This window comes from Chrysemys picta, chromosome 13 (assembly GCF_011386835.1).
Source record: "Chrysemys picta bellii isolate R12L10 chromosome 13, ASM1138683v2, whole genome shotgun sequence".
NCBI classification, from domain to species: Eukaryota; Metazoa; Chordata; order Testudines; family Emydidae; genus Chrysemys; species Chrysemys picta.
In genome coordinates, this window is record NC_088803.1 from 37,188,970 (window position 1) to 37,202,081 (window position 13,112).

Genomic DNA, 13,112 nt, shown 5'->3' on the forward strand with positions numbered 1-13,112 from the left:
TGCAATATGTTGAACTGTTGATACATGGATTCTAGCAAAATAAAACAAATGACCAAGAGAGGATTAAGTGCACCTATACATTTTGATTTGATTGGAACAATCATTAGTAACCTCAAAATTAAGAGATCTGCATGACATTTTATTCCACCCAAATAAAAGAAAAAATAAAATTTAAAAAAGATCTAGTTCACAGTCTCAAGGATTTCTGCGCATCAGTTTCTCCGTAGCAGAGCATATAACATAGGATGGTATATTAGTCTTTGTAGACCAGGGTTATCTATTTAGATATCATGTTAGCAACTCATTACATAGAACTCCTGACCACACTGGCTGAACTGGGTTATAAAAGTTTCACCAGCCAGGCGGGGTGATGCTAATTTGTGTTATACTCAGGTTATACTGTAAAATAAATTCTAGCCTGGGTTTTAACATAAGATAATGTGTGGTGGTTAAACACTGTTGTGAGCCCTGTAGAGACAGAGCCTTCAATTTGACAGAGACAAAAAATGATCACTCCTAATAAATGGTTACTGTACAGCTAATGGCTTACTTTCTTTCTCATTTTTTTCTCTTTACAGTTTGTTCCTGAAGGCCTGTCTAAACAGCATTGCTAACTTCAGTATCTATTTTTAGCATATATTTAAAATAGCCTTTTAATTCAATGGGAAGCTTCCATAATTGTGCTGGCATAGAACTTACTAATGGAAAGGATACAAAAAATAAAAGCAAAAAAGGAGCCCCTTAAAGGAAGCTCTCCCCAATGTCATTAACCAACTTATTTGGTGGAAGAGTGGTCGGGGGAGTGTCTTTGTGAGATGAAACTCGGGGGGGCGTGGGGGAGGGAAAAGGGTCTATTGGAGACTATACCACATGGGGGTAATGTTAGTTATCTGTGGCTTAAAAAAAAAAAGACAGGAGAGAGCAATAACAAATTTGTAAACAACCGTTGTATATCAGATATGTCAATATATGCTGTTAATAAATATGAAAAAATATTTTTTTGTTTTTAAAGCTGTCTTCTCTGGATGCTCCACTAATACTTTTTTTTTAAATCTAGGACAAATTTACAGCTCAAGTGAGGTAGCGAATCAATAATACAGGTGAGTTCTCTAGCAACAGGAGCCAAATTAAAGCTCTCAGAACTATACTTTCCTCCCATTTGAATTATGTTTTCATAAGGCTTTTAGGGTATGAGAGAGAATATGACATAATGGAGAGTTCAGATTTATCATAGGAGAAAAGCAGTAAGGAAAAAGAAAGTGCCTGTCTCATTTGTGAACAATTGATATCTTACTGGCTAATTGTTTCATATGGTCCATCTCTAGCACAAATATATTTGGATATGTTATTTTGCATGTGGATGTTGCACTAAAAGTTAACACACTCACATTCACACTCAAATTTGCTTTAACCGCAAATCATTTTAGAAAATATGCAAATTTATTTTTTAAAGTGATAAAGTAACAAAGCATGGCTCTTCCGGCAAGGGTTCTAATCAGTGGTGCTGGAACAATTTTTATAGTGGGGGTGGAGAAGGCGGAAACCATGTATTTGGGTTGTTATTACCATTTCAAGCCAGTGGCTGCAGCAGCACCCCCAGTTCCAACACCTATGGTTCTAATGCTGCATTATCAATCTGTTAAAGAGGAAAAGGAAATGGCTACTACTGGGATACAGTCCAGTCAGCTTTTGCCAAAAATGTAGGTTTTATAAATAAACTTTTACAAAATAAAATACCAATGAAAATGTTTTCCTTAATTGTTTTTTCTTAAAATATTTGTGTTTGGATTTAAATCTTCACCAGCATTGTATTAAAACCTGAAAGTGTAACTGACTTCATTTATTTTTATTATTTTGTATTCAAGCATTTTAGCATTGTATTAGAGCCTGAAAGTGTAATTGACTCATTTATTTTTATTATACAAACGGAGAGAAAATGCAATAATTAATGTAACAATATAAAGAATAGAAAATGAATGAAAACGTTTTACATTTTCAGCTTTCTATGGTCTTATAAAATATTCAGTATTTGAATTGGACAGTGACCTTCGAAAGAGGTTCTTTGAAGAGCTCCACATTCAAAGATAAATCTTATCTCCATGCCAAGAGAGAAAAATTTGTATATCCCACTGCAGTGAAAGAAGCATGTGTGTGCACACAAATGTGCATGGATATAGATAATGTATATTTATACCTCCTCTACAGCAGTAATATCCACCTGATTAAGTACAGAAATAGGGGATAAACTGCATTGATCATGCATCTTTATTGTCCTCCATTGTGCCCATTACTCCTGACCTCCACATTGCCATCTTCAAGTAATCTTTCCTTTTCATCAATAATCCCTGCATTTCATTGCCTAAATCTGTGATTTTTCTTATGTTTGTCTAGTTATTTAGGGCCTGAACTTGTTCACACCAAAATCAATACAAAACTCCCTTTTACTTCAGGGACAACAAGACTGATCCCTTACAATGTAAGCTTTGGGGTGGCAACATGTCTACAGTAGTCTATTTTTGTAAGGCACCATATACATTTATGACACTGTATAAATGTTGAGTAGTAACAATCCCTCTCCACTAGGACTTCCAAACCATCATCGTGCCATGACATAAAGCTGAAATACGAGAACATATTCTGGGACCTATGAAAGTACATTGTGACTTCTATTTTAAAGGTTTTCCCTGTAACACTAATGAAAGGAAATGGGATTTTTCTTGCACTATTTAAGTTGTACCTAGCACTTGTTTTCAAATGTACAGTAAAAAGATGTAGAACCTAAGGAGGACATATATATACGGAAATGCTATTCTGGATTCCCTAAACCCAACTCAAAAAAAAAAAAAAATCATTCTGTTGCTAACTTACTACCCCTTCATAGGTAAGATCCCTCTCACTCACCCCATCACTAAAAATTACCCAACATGTGGCTTTCAAAACATACTATTGTAAAGCAGTGTGTTTTTTATGTCACTCAACAAGCAGTTCTCCAACAATGTAAAGGTACTGGACTCTGAAAGGAAAACCAATCCAGTCCTCTGGAAGGAAAAAATGGAGCCTCAGGATGGAATAAGAGCCATTATAAAGTGGGCAATAGAAGATTCTACTGTATATCAGTCACAACACAAGCTGCATGCATTTACTTAACACCCAACAATTTTGATTACCACATGGAGATGCTGAACTGGTGCCTGGACATTTCGCTCTTGGTTTTCCTGGGTTTCAGCAAGGCAACTTCTTACCGTTAAAGACTGCCAATAAACTAGAACCCTTCTCCTGCCTTTTTAAGCTTCTACAATTACCATTCAATTTCACACTACAGTAAGTTGACTTCAACCCTTGCTTAGTTTTAAGTTTCTTTTGATATATCAGGCCCACTGACTAGACATTTATGTAACAGAATATCTAAAGCTTTAAACTGTGCCTATATGCTTTTCCCATTATGCTACCTACATAAGCACAACATTAAAAGCAAGTCTATTAATTCCTTTCTGAGATAGGAGAGATCTGACAAATATCAGGTGGCGTTCATGTTGGCCTTAGCAAGGCTAATCAATCCTGTGCGCGTTCTGCCAGGACCTTCTTAGATTGAACAAAACTGAAATAGGAGGTCTCTGAAGATTCCATAGTACATTTAGGACGACAAGGGTCATTATCCCTCTTTTGCAGATGACAAACGTCACTTCTGTTCTACTTCAGTAAAACCTGAGAAGCCTTTTTGTTAAATGACTAAAACTTAAAAAATTTAATCGTTACAAAGCAGAGCAGTCCATTAATCAGGTCTTGTGAATAGCACAAAAATGCAGGAAGTGCCATGCATATAGGAAAAGATCAATGATCCATCTAGTTAGGAATCCTCTCTCCAGCAGTGGCTGAAGCCACATGCTTCAAGGGAAAACCAAAAACTCTATAACATACCTGACCTGCTGTTCAAAATTATACCATGAGGGGAAAACTCCTTCCAGACCCCAGCTGGCAATTATCTTATTCCCAAAAGACAGAAGATTGATAGGCTCTTGTAATTTTTATTCTAGCCACTGCAGTGTAACTGCAAATGCTGTTCTTATTCATATCTATCTACCCTTCCACCCCCGCCCCCACCACTTTTTTTGGTGTAACTAAGCCTCAGTAATATCTTGCAACAACACATTTTTGGGATTAATTGTATGCTGTTTAAAATACGTCTTTCTATCCCATTTAAATGTTTTGCCTTTAGTTTTCATGTTTGCCTTTGTATTATAGGAAAGAACAAATGAAAGAACCAGATGGGCCTTCACCACACTATGCAGTATTTTATATCCATTGACCTTTCCAAACTAAGGCACTGATCCTGCAAGCTGTTCTGAGATGACAAGCCCCTGTTCTTGCACTGAGTCCTACAGACTTTAGGGAGGCTCTATGCAGACAAAGATTGGGCTGCATGGAACAGCCTGCAGAACTAAATAGCCTAATCTTTTAGTATTTCTCTCATACCTCAACAAGATATCATACAGCCAATATTATGATATTTAGCTCGCTGATTTTAAGCTGAGTGTATTTACCCCATCACAATGACTGGACCTTTCATTTCTTTTTGGTAACTTCATTTGTTCAACTTCAGCATAAAATAAAGTCAATGTAGTCATTCTTTTTTATTTCAGTGGAGTCAGACACATCTGTGGTACACTTCCACAGCTCTAGAAGCAAAGAGAGACTAACCTGATTTTACATTTTGGGTACAGGGAGAACAAATCAACATCGCTTAATAGTAGGCCAGAGAGTTAATTTCTGCAAGCACCGCTTGCAACCCAAACCTACTTGCTGATGAGGCAGATATAATTGATTTTCTGTATATTTCCTTTGACCAAATATACATAAGAATAACCTTACAGCAAACAAAAATACCTGCACCCTCACTGCTAAGGCTGGCACCACAAACTATTTCCAACTCTTAGCTTCAGGCATTGCTTATTGTTTTAAAGCCTCCTAATATATCTTTAGGCTAAATATTTCTGAAATGCACCTACCAAAATAAGAAGGCAATAAAATAAGTACAATGGCAATAGCAGCTGTATTGTCCAAGCCAACTGGTTTAGAAACAGCACAATATACTGCCATTTAGAAAACTAGAAGCAACTTTAGCACCTGGGTCCATTACTGTAAAGATGATGAGCTTGGGCTTGTGAGTGGGAATGATGGAAAACATCAGAGCATTCCACTCCTACTCTGTTAACCAACTCATGGAACAGTTCAGACGTTGTTGTCACAGAAGAATTAACTTCTGTCCATTTTACAAAAAAAAAAAAAAAAAAAAAAAGAGGCATTGCTATAGAGGAGACCCAGGATAAAACAGTAGCTGCAGAATCAAGGGCTAAGATTTTTTTTTTTTTGCTTCACTTCAGAGCAGGGACCAGATATTCAACTGACAACAAAGAAACAATTTAAATTACGAGATTATAAAATTATAAAGGAAGAAGCAAATAAAAGGTTAACCAAAAGGTAATTAGGATATGTTTAAGCAGCCCCATGCAATTAGTCCAAGCATACAACTCTGAACACGTAATTGGAGTGATTCCCAAATCAATAACTAAATAAAATTGAGTTCTTTGGGGCAGGTATTGTCTCTTATTTGTTTATATTTATTATGTCTTGAACAATAGGGCTGAGGCTTCTAGGCACTGTTGTGATACAAATAAATACATGTTTTATAACAAGTTAGTTGCAAATAATTTGCTCCTTTATTTACCTGCCAAGATTGAGTTCAGGTCTCTAGGGTTTTCCTGTAAGACCAGACTATATACAGAGGGGGAAGAGAGGGTCACTGCACTTCCCTTCCCTGAGCATAATAATATTACCATCAGCTACTGGAGGGGAAACAGAATCTTGCAGTCAAGTTGTATAGCAGGTAAATCAGCCTTTTACAGTTTCACTTCTACTACAACAAACCCACCATCTTGTTTGTCTTTTATTATATTTTCTTTATTTTTCTCTTTTTAAGTGCCTTACACATGTGTATAGTGTTTCCACGGACTACTGAGTACAGAAATCTTACTAATTCAACACAAACTCAATTTGGGCAAATGCTGCCTTCTACTGTTCATGCAGCACATACCTTTATTTTATTTAGAAATTTAAATTGGTACAGTTACAATGACTAGAAAAGTATAATGCACTGGTTATTTCTTGAAACAGGTAGATCCACCTTGTTTGACAATACTGTAAAGCCCTGATCTGGTCTCAGGCAATGCCCACCAAGTATTAAAGTAAACCTGTGCAAAAGATAACCAGAGTAATAGCATAATTCAGAAGGAAGATATTTCAAGGAGTCTAACTCCCATGAACAGATAAAAGCAAATGTGGCTGGGTGAGTGATAAAGGGTACTTGCTTGCAAATTGCTTTGGCTCAGTTTCAGAGTAAAAGAGCAAACTGGAGTAGTACTTTTTTGGGAGAGGTGGGGGTAGAGGAAGGAGCAATAAATAACTCAAGTTAAATATATCTCAATCTCACCTGCAACATAAACTCCAGATAAATACTCAGTAGAACGCAGATGTTTTGAACCTTTTAATTACAGTTCCTTTAAACTCAGCTGGAGAGAAGCAGGCATCCAAATACAGCACAATAACTTAGCCCCTTCCTGCCTCATCCTGAACTGCTGGTAGCCTACACCCCCAGAAAGTCTTCATCCCCCTAACCAATGGAAATCCTGCCCACTCTTTGCTGCAAATGAATGAGAAATTGTATGTATTTACATCAAGTGAGTGTCTCCCAACTTGCAAAAATCATGTCCTTAAATTAGCATTTCTCAGTATCACTAATTTCCACACTCCCACCCTCTTCAGGATCCACTTTTGACCATGCCTCTAGCAATATTCACTGAGCTCAGTACAGGTATAATATGCATCAACTCCCATAGGGGAAGGGAAATGATAGCCAAGAACCTATTCCTATACCTCAAAGGTTAACTTTCAGATCCTCTGAGCTCAGTGCAGAAGCAACATACTCCATCTCCTATAAAAGTGGAGGGGGAGGAAGACAACACTTTGAACCTCCTAGTCCACTGTCTTTCACATCTAGTACAAACCATCTCAGGACTCATTCCTGATCTTCTTTCTGGCAAGATATTATAAATACAGGAGTAACAGATTTTCACTTATTCCATCCCTTAAACCTAGAAAAATATCTCTTATTCTAGAAGGGTATGGCAAGCACTATATATAGCAATCGTGAAAAACTGATAGTTAAAAGCCAAGGTCCTGCAGGGCCTCACTTGTTATTATTTGCAAACCAAAGATATTATATTAGAAATTAACATTACTTACTTACTTTCTGACAAAGTATATGATACTGAATAGGTCTGTTCCCAGATTCCTCCTGCAGCTGTATCTTGAGATGTGTTAGATGCTAATTCTTGTTTTCTGAAACAAAAACAACTAGTAAATAATCCTGCACTGGCAGGGAAGGGTGAACAAAATCTTTTAACAGGGCTCATTCATTTCTTACTTCAGTGAAACCATATTGGTGTATTTAATATACCAGGTTCTCAGTTTGATCCATTAAAACTGGATTTTTCAAAGGGGAGCAGATGAATCAAGGACTAGGAATGACTTTAGGAGGCTTTCACATATAGGTTACTAGTTCAAATGCAGACCAGGATTTTAATTGCTAAAAATTTCATTCCTGTTGTTACCTCAATGAAATGAATTTGTAGTCTCAATCTACTTTCTAGTGGATAAATTTCTGTCACAAACCAGCATCATAACTGGCCCCTTTTAGTGGCAGTCTCAACATAGAGGTCTAAGACTGAATTGGTATTGCATGTCACAATTAAGGCATATTGAGGGAAGGGGGGAAACCTTGCACTACCACTAATCCACTTGTAACCTCTGTAAGTGCATATGAGGTTGTTCATTTTCAATACCAATTCCATTTTAGGCCTCTACTGAAACTACCAATCGGAGGACCAAATGTCATGCTGAGTTGAGAAATGGGGACTCCACTGGAAACTGTCCTGAGTCTAAACATGAATTTTACATCTCTCTGTCCCCTCTGTAAATTTTTTTGCATTACCTCCTGAAACTGGATCCATGTGACTGAACATTTGTCCAAGTCCTGTGAGGATTTGATTGTGGGATTGGGGCCTATGTCATTAAAATCTTGGGCCACATATAAACTAATTTAAAAAACACTCTCCCTTTAAAAAAAAGTGACAATACATGTAGTTTTAACTGTATGATTGTCTTTGAAAATGTTACTTGAAAAATGTTAAATAGGATCTTAATCCTTGGGCATAGAATTAACATTTATCAGTATAGATCGATATTAGGGAAAAAATTTAGAGCCCCATTCTGCAAATGCTTGTGGACATGTGTAACTTAACTCCCACATAAATACTCCAGTAGAGCTCAGTATCGCTGCTCATGTGAATGGTTACATGTGTGATTAAGTGTTTGCCAGTTTCGGGCTTATGCCACTTCTCATTCACAAGTGTGAGGAAAATTGATGGGTGGAGGATATTAAGATGAATGAAGAATATCAGTTTCATATAGCTTTCTTATCACATTTGATTGCACAATGTCTATGATAATAAAAGATAACTGTGTAAATGTTAATGGTAACACTGTAGTTCTGCATGGCTTAAATAAAGTACAAGGTTATTCAAATGTGAAGATGGTCAGAAAAGTTAGGCTCCAGTACTGGAAAAAATTCTACCAGGATAAATCCTGAGCTGGCACAGGACCCAGTGAAATTAATTGGTCTTTGTGCTAGTGTACAGACTTGAGTGTGCTGAAGCAGAAAGGTCTATATTGGTAAAAATGTCTCCTCCTTAGTCATCTGATTCCTTTGTCTGTCAAATATCAGCACATACATTAAAGAAAAATACAGGTTTCTTTTCTTGTTTTTCTTTTTAGAACCAATACAACTAACAAAGAGCAATATATATGCTAGATGATGCTTGAGACAGAATAGAAAATTGTCAGTTAAATTCTGCTAATGCATTCTTTATTAATAGGGATAATGCCAGAGGCAGAGAGTGTTGTATGTAAATGAATATTTAGATCTTATGTTAAATTTGCAGTACTTGGCAGTTAGAAAAATCTATCTTTTTATTTGTAAACTAGATCCAATGACAGAAAGCATACAGAATCCCATGACATAATTTACCATGGGAAAAAGTCACTGATTGTTTTACTAGATCAGAACAATTTCAGTATTAGTCCTTTCTGCTTACTCATAGCAGAATATGACCAATTGCTATTGTATCAAGTAAAAGTGTCTCAGAAAGACTGTGCTCATTCTGCTTACTATGGCAATAATAGCAACCTCATCTCTGCTCAGACCAGAAACAAGAACTTTATTTTTAAGTCGGTCTACTAGTTGCTTTTGATGCTAAAAATTAATTACTTTCACAAGACACTTTAAAACAGTTACTGTATTCAGTTTAGCTGAACAAATAATTTATAATAAATAATATATTGCAAAAGTTCAGCCTCTTCTTTCTTTAGCAGAAAACCTGCAAGTGGATCATTTTCCTCAGATATATTCAGTACTCCTAGTCTCAAGTGCTCAAAAATCATAATTTAGACCCCCCCCAATGTAATTTCTTTAACTTAATCATTTTTAAATAATAAATATTAGATCTTTTTATTTGCTTTCTTTGTTTGAGCCACTGGGGTTCACCTTTTCCAACTTTTTCTCCACAATCACAGATGCTTAAAAAACCCCTCCATGAAACCTGAGATTCTTACACCTGAAGGAGCTGGATTTTTAAGAAAAACACCAAATATCACAAGACTTGTGATTAAATTACAAGAACTGGTAACACAGCAAAAGTTTGCAAATGTTTTCACAGTAAAGTGATCATGATTTATAAACAGTTCACTGAGAGTACTTGATATTGGACTGATTTTGGTTAGCTGGGACAAGTAACATGTTTCTGCTTCCCAAACAAATGAACTTACAAGTAAGTACTTGTGAAGTGCATACCTGTGAGTGTAAATATAAAATTTAGTTTCTCTGGCTACATATGCCTGAAACTTAGACACGGGCCAAACATGGGGCATGAACATGTCCAAACTGAATTTATTTAAAAATGTAGCTGAATATTCACAGGAATATCACTCAGCTTTAGTAATAAGGCATTTCAGGGATCCAAAATAAGTACTTTTATATTAATTGGAATGTATGCAACATTTGATAAGTAATAAACAATGGAAAAATTATACTAACTGTAGGACTGCTGAAGAGATTTTGTCCTCTACAAATACTTGTTTGAAAATTTTCACTCCCCACTTAAATTCACAATTGGATTCATGTGGGAGGAGCCTTGCACCCACACACAGGTTCACTGAAGTCAGTTCAAGTTCAGCAAGGATTGAAAGGCTCCACCCACATGGATTTATTTGATTATAGGATGGGGCCAAAAATCTTTTGTTTCCCCATCACCTGAATACTTTCACGATACTGATGAAGTATCCTTCACTCAGGCCTTTCTCTAGGATACCTTTTCAAGACTCCATTGTTTGCTTCTCAGTCAATTGACAATGATTTTCCTTAGTTCAGTATGGGAAGTTCCAGAACGTTCCCTCTGAGTTATTATCCAACACTACAGCCCATGAAGACTCTTCAAAGTTTCAATGAATTTTTGACTAGTTGGAAAAAAACTAACATCTCATTGAAAGTTCCTCCCCAAATTTGAGAAAAATAAGAGTTTCACAATTCAGACACCCATCTGCCCCATTTTTCAACCATGTCTGCCTGAGTGTCAACAGCAGCACCAACAATAGAAGCCCAGCCAAAAAGAGCTGCAGGCTGGAAAAAGCTGTTGTATCTTTGTAGGGGCTGCTTGTCTGGGAACCTGAGCTCTGTGTGGGATGCATCTCCCAGGGTAAGGAAGAGACCTAGGCCACTCAGCTCATGAGTGTCACACAGTCCAAGAGCCACCCCAGCCTCAGAGGTGGCCCGACCCGGCTGCGATTACGATAGCTCAGTGCATGTTGAAACCTGCCTTCTCCATGGAGCCGCCTCCCACTGGGATGGGTCTGTCAGCTCCAGAAGGGGCATCTCAACATAGGGATCGGGATGGAACGGTGCCTACTGGGACCTGTCGCCTCCATGGAGCCACCGGCTGCTAGGACTGAGGTGAAACAGAGCGCGCTGAGGCCTGCTACAGCCACACCAATACAAGGAGCAGCGCGCGCTCAGAGCCCCACCCACAAGAGGGCGGTAACCTTTAGCGACTGCTCCAACCCCCCTTCCACTCCACTGAAGGATCGCCATAGTTGTCTTAAGTAAGCCCCACCCACTGCAGGTGGAGTTACACAGGTCCCGCCCCCTGACTCATTTCATTAGCTGGAGTCAGCATCACTCAACCCCGACAGCCGTTCCGAGAATCTAACGGCGTTTTATGCCCCGCTCCCTCTTGGAAGCCACACCTCCAGGTGGCACAGCGATTAACCGGCAAGGCTGTCAATCATAGATCTCGTGGAATGTGATTGGCTAAGTCTGGCTTGTGGGCGGGTAATTGGGGGGACAGCGGTGTTTACCGTGCGTGAGGTGAGGAGGCTGTTAAGAAAGAACCACCATCCCTTTTCTGGACCCGGACCACTACCTAGGCCCTTGGGGGCTACCACCACCATGGGGCTCCGGAGGAAGAACAAGAGCCCGCCCGTGCTAAGCCATGAATTCGTGATCCAGAACCATGCGGACGCCGTGTCCTGCCTGGCTATGGGCCTCCTGCTGGGGCTTATGTTCGAGGTACGGGGGTTGGGAGCTTTGCCTGCGGCTGCCGAGCGGGGAATACCCGCCCCAATCGAGCCGTGCACCGGCACTTCCGAGCTGCCCCAACCCTGCAGTTCTCCGGGCAGCGACCGAGCCTCATCCTTACCCTCTCTCACTACTGGTCACGCCCCTGCTTCTCCTGCCTCCCCAGCGCCTCACCTTATGACACACCCCGGCTCTCATCTCCCCCCTTCACTCCCCCATAGTGGGGCAGGCTGCCCCACTGTCATGGCTGTCGCCCCCCGCGGGCCCTTCATGCTCGCTCGTTCCCTTCTGCTCCATCTGCCAGACCCCATATCATATGCCCCAATTCCATCTGACTCTCCTCCCCTAGTCCTCGCCCTGCCCTCCTGGATCCCCATTGCCACACAACTCCTTTCGCATCTGCTTCACCTGTATTCCTTCCCAACAAGCCCCATCATTCCCATTTATCCTCCTGGAGCCAAATCTGCCCTTTCTCTTCGGCTTGGTTTGTCCTTTTTCTTTAAAACTTTCCAGTGGTGGAAACATGAGTAAGAGTGCTATTGTAGACAGAGCTCCAGGTGGACACTGCTGTTTTAACCACCATATTGTCTTGACCTGTTCTGAGCAGGGTTGGATGACATTGCAGTTAAAATGCTACTGGCAGTCCATCTCTATTATTGCTGCTTCTGTTGCTCTCACTGACTCAGGTCTACCAATGATGAGGAATCTGGGGAAAAATGCTAGTGTGGACACAGCCTTAAACTTGTCTCCAGATCCCTCCTCTCTTTTATGTATTTTAAAGTTCTGTTAATAAAGTTAGATTTCCTAATTAAATGAAGGTGTCACCTTTTCATCAACCTCTTTGGGTGCCTTGGTTGAATCTTCTAGGCTTTGTTCTCTGGGATAAAATTGTTGTGTCATGATGCTGTATGTGTACATTGTGTCAGTCTGGAAGATGGTTAGTTTGATTTTATTACCTCTCTGAAGAATGGGACTACCCAATGAACCAGATAAGGCAGATTGTTTGCCTTTTGTTTGGGGTTTTATGGATCGTTGGGAAGGGGAGTTGGCAGGGTTGTGGAGGGAGACATGGTTTTCCAAGCTGTGACAACTGATGTTTGGGAGAGGTGGTAAGTATCTTACTGAAACAATCTCAACATCACTCATCACTTGAGCAAGATTTAAAATAAAACTACTTAAAGATGAGAAAACGCTTTGAAATACTTGATTGAAAGGTTCTATATACTGCTAAGTAATATCTTTAAAGGTTCATTCTTCTTTACTGCTATGCTAGTCCTGTAGACTTAAGAGCATTATTATGCTGGAAGAGGGTGGAGAATGGAGTCCTGATAATCAAATAATGTCCCTCTAAATGAATGATGGATGCTGA

At 39.2% G+C, this 13,112-nt stretch overlaps 2 protein-coding genes across 8 annotated transcripts in view; one reads left to right on the forward strand and one right to left on the reverse strand.

The window, feature by feature from the left end:
• ZMYND8 (zinc finger MYND-type containing 8) overlaps positions 1-11,180 on the reverse strand; it is a 134,395-nt gene extending 123,215 nt beyond the window's left edge. For 2 of the 4 annotated variants that reach the window (XM_065566640.1, XM_065566639.1), the window contains exons 1-2: positions 10,986-11,180; positions 7,300-7,395 (exon numbers count right to left, since the gene is read on the reverse strand). In XM_065566640.1, coding sequence (XP_065422712.1) covers positions 7,300-7,395; positions 10,986-11,041 — 152 coding nt within the window. In that variant the 5' untranslated portion in view covers positions 11,042-11,180. Of the gene's footprint in view, positions 1-7,299; positions 7,396-10,985 lie in introns of those variants that run through there. The other 2 variants (XM_065566643.1, XM_065566642.1) reach the window with 2 other exon arrangements.
• Positions 11,181-11,467: 287 nt separating this feature from the next.
• The window catches only part of LOC101931899 (translocating chain-associated membrane protein 1-like), a 47,536-nt gene continuing 45,891 nt past the window's right edge, over positions 11,468-13,112 (forward strand). Inside the window, exon 1 of one of the 4 annotated variants that reach the window (XM_005304624.4) lies at positions 11,468-11,734. In XM_005304624.4, the coding sequence (XP_005304681.2) occupies positions 11,615-11,734 (120 nt within the window). In that variant the 5' untranslated portion in view covers positions 11,468-11,614. The remainder of the gene's footprint in view (positions 11,735-13,112) is intronic. The other 3 variants (XM_042861123.2, XM_065566673.1, XM_042861126.2) reach the window with 3 other exon arrangements.